This window comes from Mauremys reevesii, linkage group 7, assembly GCF_016161935.1.
Source record: "Mauremys reevesii isolate NIE-2019 linkage group 7, ASM1616193v1, whole genome shotgun sequence".
NCBI classification, from domain to species: Eukaryota; Metazoa; Chordata; order Testudines; family Geoemydidae; genus Mauremys; species Mauremys reevesii.
The window spans coordinates 33257455-33264672 of record NC_052629.1 but is presented as its reverse complement, the minus strand read 5'-3'; the positions used below and the strand labels follow the sequence as shown (position 1 = coordinate 33264672).

The 7218-nt window shown below is 36.8% G+C and overlaps 1 protein-coding gene across 2 annotated transcripts in view; it reads right to left on the bottom strand.

The window, feature by feature from the left end:
- Positions 1-206: 206 nt before the first annotated feature.
- Positions 207-7218, bottom strand: part of PANK1 (pantothenate kinase 1) — a 36927-nt gene continuing 29915 nt past the window's right edge. For both annotated transcript variants that reach the window (XM_039481548.1, XM_039481549.1), the window contains exons 5-7: positions 6584-6707; positions 2291-2416; positions 207-1556 (exon numbers count right to left, since the gene is read on the bottom strand). In XM_039481548.1, coding sequence (XP_039337482.1) covers positions 1497-1556; positions 2291-2416; positions 6584-6707 — 310 coding nt within the window. In that variant the 3' untranslated portion in view covers positions 207-1496. The remainder of the gene's footprint in view (positions 1557-2290; positions 2417-6583; positions 6708-7218) is intronic.

The following is a 7218-nucleotide window of genomic DNA, read 5'->3' as shown; positions in this document are numbered from 1 at the left end:
CTTTAAACCTGTCACATAATAAGCAATTCAACAAAGTCTCAGATGAGTGGATGACTCAAAGTAGGAAATGTCAAAGTGATGTAACATAGGAAAAACAAGTACCAGGAACAGATCGTAAAAACAACAGGAAAATGTAACCAAATTAAGTACTACTATGTACTTTATATAGTTCGGTTTAAAGAAATGAATTCTACAGATACATTAAAAACCATCACACAGTAAAGGGTTTTATTTATAGCAGACAAGTCAACACTTCTGTTAGTATCAATTTATCCAAGGTTTGAGAGAGATGGAAATTAATGACTGTGTTCAGAACCAAAAAACCAAAATCAAAATACATCAGAGAACACATGCTCCCTAAAATTGTACTGTCCCTCGGATGGACCCTGTACATCATGTGACACATGAAAAAGGATGTATTTCAAATACAGATTTGTAAGACAGAATGATTTAGGAAAAAATACTCAGACTTTACCAAGTCCTGGAGGCAAAATTAAACTTTAGTTCCTAATTCAATATATGATACAATAAGTATTGGTTTTAATTTTAGAAAGTATGATTTGAATAAACAATAACAAATCTGATGAAGACAAAATTTAAAAAGTTATGTAATTACTACAGTAAAGTCCTCAGACATATTGAAATTACTCTCCCTTGTTATTTTCTAATGCTAAGTATATACTGTATAAATAACATCTGTACCGTAGAGCTCTTTTTATAGATGAGTTTTACCATAATAAGATTTTGTTTTAGTTTTGACCCAGTAATCAAAAATTTCAGAAAGGAATAGGCCAAAATGCAAGGGGCTTTGGTGCCACAATGAGCAGTTAACTCATGTTCATGACTTCAAAAGGTGCCAGTGACTACACAAATCTTATCCCCATCTCAGCATGTCTGCTAGTGTCTCTTCGTTAACAAACACATGTAGTCAAAGAAAGGGCATCTTTTTGCAGGAGAGATGAGAGGGAAGAGTATCTTTTTAAATAAAAAAAGTGAAGGCAACAAAATCAATTAGTTTAGTGTTCACAGTAAAATGTGCCAGCTTTGTAGTTTCATTTGAAACCAAGAGTAAATCATGAAACATCATGAAAAATATAAGATAAAAATCTCCTAGAGTGATTACTAGATGAAGTTAAAATTACCACACTAATCAGTAAACCCCAGAAGAAACGTAGGTCTCTCATAGTATAGGTCCTTTTTTAAACAGTATGCACTTTTTAAAATCAATCCATAAAATCTGTATGTTTGGCCACGTTGCACAGTTCCCCTCCCCCCTCCCCAAAAAATACAGTATACAGAAAAAAACCTTTTTATTCCCAGTATGAATTTTGAAGTATAAGGTCAAAACCCAAAAGTTAGAGATCAGCTAAAAGGATTTTAAATTATTTACAAATCCAGCAGGTAGAACTGCCATAATGGCTTCATTTCCATCCTTATAGTGACTTTCATTCTATCCAGCAGCATCTTTGACAGGTATCTACTTCCAGTTGGCTTTGTCACTGATCTTCTGGCATTTTAAGCAATTCTAGAAGGGCTCCAACAGCTCCAAAATAACCCTTAAAAACAGAAACAAGAACTATCAGAAATTCTGAAGTATAACCAAGTAGCACAATACTCATAATGCTCTCAGCATTGATAAGGCAGTTAAAAAGACATACATCTTGTCAGAGCAGTCATCTTATACCAGTGTTCAACACATGAATTGTAATTAAATGATTTCAGTGGGAGAAGAAAAGGGCCCAGTTGTATCATTATAAGCCTTACACAGCTTGTTGTGACTAACCAAAGGTCAAAACAGCACTTGTTATGGAACCACTATATTGGCTCCACACTTATGGTAAGGCAGTTTCCATTCTAACCCTATTAATCTAATTTCAACACCATTTGACATTTTGTAATAACAAAATGCCAACCAACCAAAACAAGTATTGGGCCTGAAATTTTGCATGCATAATTTGATATTTTGTAATAACAAAATCCAAACCAACCAAAACAAGTATTGGGCCTGAAATTTTGCATGCATAGTCTTATGCCAGAGAACGTTTTGGGCAGATGTCTGAGGGTTATTAAATGAAAGTGAATCCAGCAAGATGAGCACTCAAACTAATTACAATTCAGGGATTTACATCTTCAACTACCTCCTGAGTTAAAGGCCTTTTTCACAGAACCTAGTCTATCGCACCCTTTGGCTTTTTAAGAGAAACATTCTCTGTGGCAACTCTGTACACTCAAACATCACAGAAATAGTTTCCTATAACTAATAAGGAATTTAATGGATACATTTCCCTACCTCATGTTCCAAAAATAGAGCCTTCAGCTGTCCCTTGGACCAATAATCCATAGCGTATGCTAGCACCTTCATAGAGATCATATTGATTCTGAGAAAGTTTCCTACAAACACCACTCTGTCAATGTTCTGTAAAATAACAATAGAAAGATGAAAAATAAAACTAAATTCAGCATGTGTGCTGCTTTAGACATGCAATTTTATTTCTATTGAGAAAAAAAACTCGGGAATTTTCAACTTTATATATCATAGCAATGCATCCCTAATTCCCCCAACTGAAACTCCCAATGCAGTAACTAGCTGTGTTTACTAAGGAGACAAGTGGCAGCAGGCAGGCAGATTTATTTGCAGGACAGGATAAAATATGTCACTAATGTGTTACATAAATATAATCAATGGCACTTACAGGATGTATAATGCTAGGAGATATTTCTCTGATGTGGTAAAACTGAAGTGTTAGTTAGCAATGCTACTTCCATGAAATCTCATATGTAATTTATTACATATGAATTTTATTAATATTTCATTTATTAAGTGACGCAGCCTTTGAAGAGTAAAGATAATCAACAAATCCACCTGACTCCAGGAGAACCTTTGAAGAGTATTTGGTAAGGATTACTCTAGAGCAGTGTTTCCCAAACTTGGGATGCTGCTTGTTTAGGGAAAGCCCCTGGCAGGCCGGGCCGGTTTGTTTACCTGCTGCATCTGCAGGTCCGGCCGATCGCAGCTCCCACTGGTTGTGGTTCGCTGCTCCAGGCCAATGGGAGCTGCTGGAAGCAGTGGAGCAGCTGCTGGAGCAGCGAACTGCGGCCAGTGGGAGCCTTGTCGGCCAGACCTTCGGACGTGGCAGGTAAACAAACCGTCCCATCAGGGGCTTTCCCTAAACAAGCGGCATCCCAAGTTTGGGAAACACTGCTCTAGAGATACAGGTGAAGGCGTCTATAAACATCATTCCCAAACTGTGGTTCCACTCTGAAAAGTGACTGTAAAATGGCAGTGTGAGGTTCCACACTTATTGTCTCTCACTGGTTTCAATGTTAACTGTGCTCTGTTTATATGGGAAAGCATTGAAACACCAACAAAAACACACCTCTCCCATTTCAATCTAAGAGCCAACCACAGGTCAAGACAACCCTTTTCACACATAACCACCTGTAATTAAAGTTCCTGTAGCCCATGATGCCTTCAGTTACACCTATGCTACCCCACTGAATCCAGTTCTGGTGATGATGTACAAAGAGAAATGGAATCTAGCATTCGTCATTTTAAAACAGTTCACATCCAGCAAGTCAACAATTCAACAGCAAGTGAGTACCTGAATGTGCAAAAGTTCATAAGACTCATGTTGGGAGCTTGGATGATGATGTATTTCATTAACAGTCTCTGCTGAATATCCACAGAATTATCTCTAAAGATAATGATAACGTATGCTGGTGTTTGCCACAGACTCCAGAGGGTCAGTTAAAAGATTTCTATCCTCCATGACTGTAAAACTTCATTATCTAAATAAAGCTTTTGTTGCTAAATATAGTCTCATCTGCGGACCTGACTGTTCTTTTCCGAGTAGTTTAGCCATGCTGATATAAATAACTAGACCATGGTGTCCTTTAGCACTGTCCAGGGTGTAGTCTGAAGAGGATGTCACACTCAAAATGTGTAAGATATTGGATAGTGCTGAAGCACATCATGGTCTAGTTATTTATATTAACATGGCTAAAAGAACAGTCAAATGCGCAGAGACTATATTTAGCAACAACAGCTTTATTTAGATAATGCAGTTTTACAGTGATAGAGGATAGAAAACTTCTAATTAACCCTCTGGAGTCTGTGGCCACATAAGCATACATTCACATATCCTCCTATGAACTTATTTGGCTGGAGATGTGGAAAAAGTCAGTATTTTACAGGTTAAGGTTAAAAATAGGCAGCATTCTGCATTCCCCAAGCAGACAGTGCTTTCTACTCCGTAAAACACATTTCTTGCAAACGGACAGCAAAGATATATGCAATACATTTCTGCTAATGCAACACTACCAAACTGTTTAGGAACCAAATTTAATTTCATTCTTAATAAACTTTCCTTTTTTCCCCCAAATATGACCATGACGTTATTAGAAAATCAAAACAAATGGTATCTGACATGGACATACACACTTTTTACTGAAGATCCTAAACCTAAAAGAAAACTATTCATACATATCATTCACTATCCTATCACAAGTATGCAAGATTTATGGCAAATTATTTTAAAGAAACCCAATTAATTGGTTGGACAACTGATTAAAAATCCCATTAAAGATTCCATAGGGACTAACAGAAGGAAATATGGCTACAATAATGAAATTGGCATGACCATTTCAATTTTAACCTTCTATTTTCAGTGACTTGTAACTTTCTGGAATGATCACCTTTTGGTATAAAACTTTCTAGGCCTGGCTTCTGCCCAGTGATACATTTTGTGTGGAAGTTTAAGTAAAGAGAATTCAGCCACTTTTGAGTACAAAGAGAATAAGAACACACTATTCTTATCGTATAAAATTCTTGCTACCCTTTTAACAGTTCTACAGACAAAATGAAAGTTGAAACATAGCAGCCTTCAACCAGTGAGGCATTCTGATGAAATTCAGATCTGATCTGATCAAGTTATGACATCCTGAAAATGACATATGATGTACACTGTGTAGTGTTTTTCATTAAACTATTAACAACTGTAGCCCAACTGTAGAAGGCTACATAGCATATATATATATGTATGTGTGTGTGTGTGTGTGGCCAATTTAGCTGTACAGTGAAATCTGTATTGATGGTGCAGCATGGAGGGCTGCTGTATACTTTATATGGTTTGTTAGGTGCTCTGCAGCTAGGGAAGATGTTCCCCTAGCTGTGAACAGTAGAGGGGGTCCTTTGTGCCAATCTATGGGACAGTGTTTCATTGACATGTACCCAAAAATGTCCAGGTGATGGAATTTACACACTGTTGCCAGCTTTATGCAAGCCACCCCAGCTTTGAAGTCCAGGAGGAAGAATCTTTTATTTATTTATTCTTCATCTTCATATTTAATAATTTTCATTACTATGTTTAAGCTACAATCATAAGACTCATCAAATCTCATGCTTCAGGGCCTAAACTGGTTTCGCCAGCAAGTCACAAAGGAATCATCATCATGGCCCTGACTTAACACACAATGCTTCACAACAGGCTATGTGCATTGTTGCTGGTGGGGGTATAGCTTTGCCTTTCTCTGAGAAGATCAAGAACTGGTTATTGGATTAATCCCAACCAGTGACTCACATAAAGCAAACAGTTTGCTCCTAAAACAAAAATATTTATTTTATTAATTATTCAGCCTAGAATTTTTCTCTGTACTCCTAGCCCATCACACATTGTGAACAATTATTCTTCCTTTGTGTCATACAACTGAAATAAGCATAACAAAACATGATCGAAGTGCTGGTGGGGAAAAATCTATTTAGATGTCCTCTATGAAATGAAAGTTATTTATCACATCTGTCCATTCTCCCTAGTAGTTCTACAGATCATCCAGTTAAAAGAAATTGTCCATTAAACAAAAAAGAGTAAAAAAATGTCTTTGTAGAGGCGCAAAACATTGCAGAGGGTCATTAGTTATCTTTTTTCTCCTCTTAATGCAACACACGTGGATCTCTGTTGTAACTCTCGATGCTTTGATAGCCCTGTACAATGCTGCTTGAACTCCATGCCACAAGGCAACACTGTAAAGAAGCTGAAAGCAAAAAGAATGTAGAAAACCCTCATGACTGAAGATGACTTTCCAGAAAATGGAGAGTACTTAGAGCTAAAAACTAACTCCATGAATAGTTCTTGACCACTAGGTCATGAAACAAACACAAAAACCAATGCAATGAGAATGTTGCAGTCATACTTTATTGCTTGTGGGATAACAACAAGAGCTACTAAACCAAGAGATAATTAGAAGAACTGATTCGCTATATGCACTGATATTAATGTCCCTGTGATCTAAAGAGTCGGAACAGCTGAATGGCTCTGGGGATCATTAATTATAGGAGTGTTCAGTTATTATAAAACCTTGGGTTTTTTTAAATCCAAATGTCCTGTGCCTCATAGCAAAGAGTACCTTATAATGGAGTTAATAGTAGACTTCAAAGAAGTTAGGAGCCAAAATTAAATGTGTGCATCTATCTAGCGGGGAAGTCACAGAATAGGTGTATAAGCATTATGCACTTGCTGTTTTTGTTATCTGTACTGCACTAATGCTAGAGGCCGCAATGAAACTTACAGTGAATTTGCAGACTTACCTCATTCAATGCACACATGCGAGCAATGGAGCCAATGTTGTTGGTGATAGTGACCAAGGTAGCTCTGGCCAGGTCCTCTTTACTTATGGAATCTCTTTTTTCTTTACTCATCATGTGGCCAAAGCTGTGTTGGAAATATCACAATCCTTTTTATTCTAAGTTATTCAGAAAGGTTAAATTTCCACAAATCCACTTTAATAAGCTTACAATATGAACAGCTTTACTTGGATTTCATGCTGACGATTCTGGACATAACATTAAGGTTGCCAACCCTCCAGGACTGGCCTGGAGTCTCCTGGAATCAGCATCCATCTTCCAGAGAGTATTGAAAGCAATCCAGGAGATTTTTTATAGCTATTTTAAGAAAATGACATTATGTCATGTTGGGGGGGAAAAAAAATCTCCTGGAATAGCTTCAGTCAGAGTTGGCAACCCTACATAACATGGACATGTGAGAAAGGATCTCTTAATAAAGAAAACACAATAGGTGAATACAGTTACAATGGGTAAAGGTATTTCTTTCAAAATTACTGTATTTTAAATTAAAATACATTGTATTTGCTAAACTTTGAATATTTTTATACTTTATTAGAAAACAAAAACAGGAGAGAGATCTTAAGTAAAAACAGCATAAT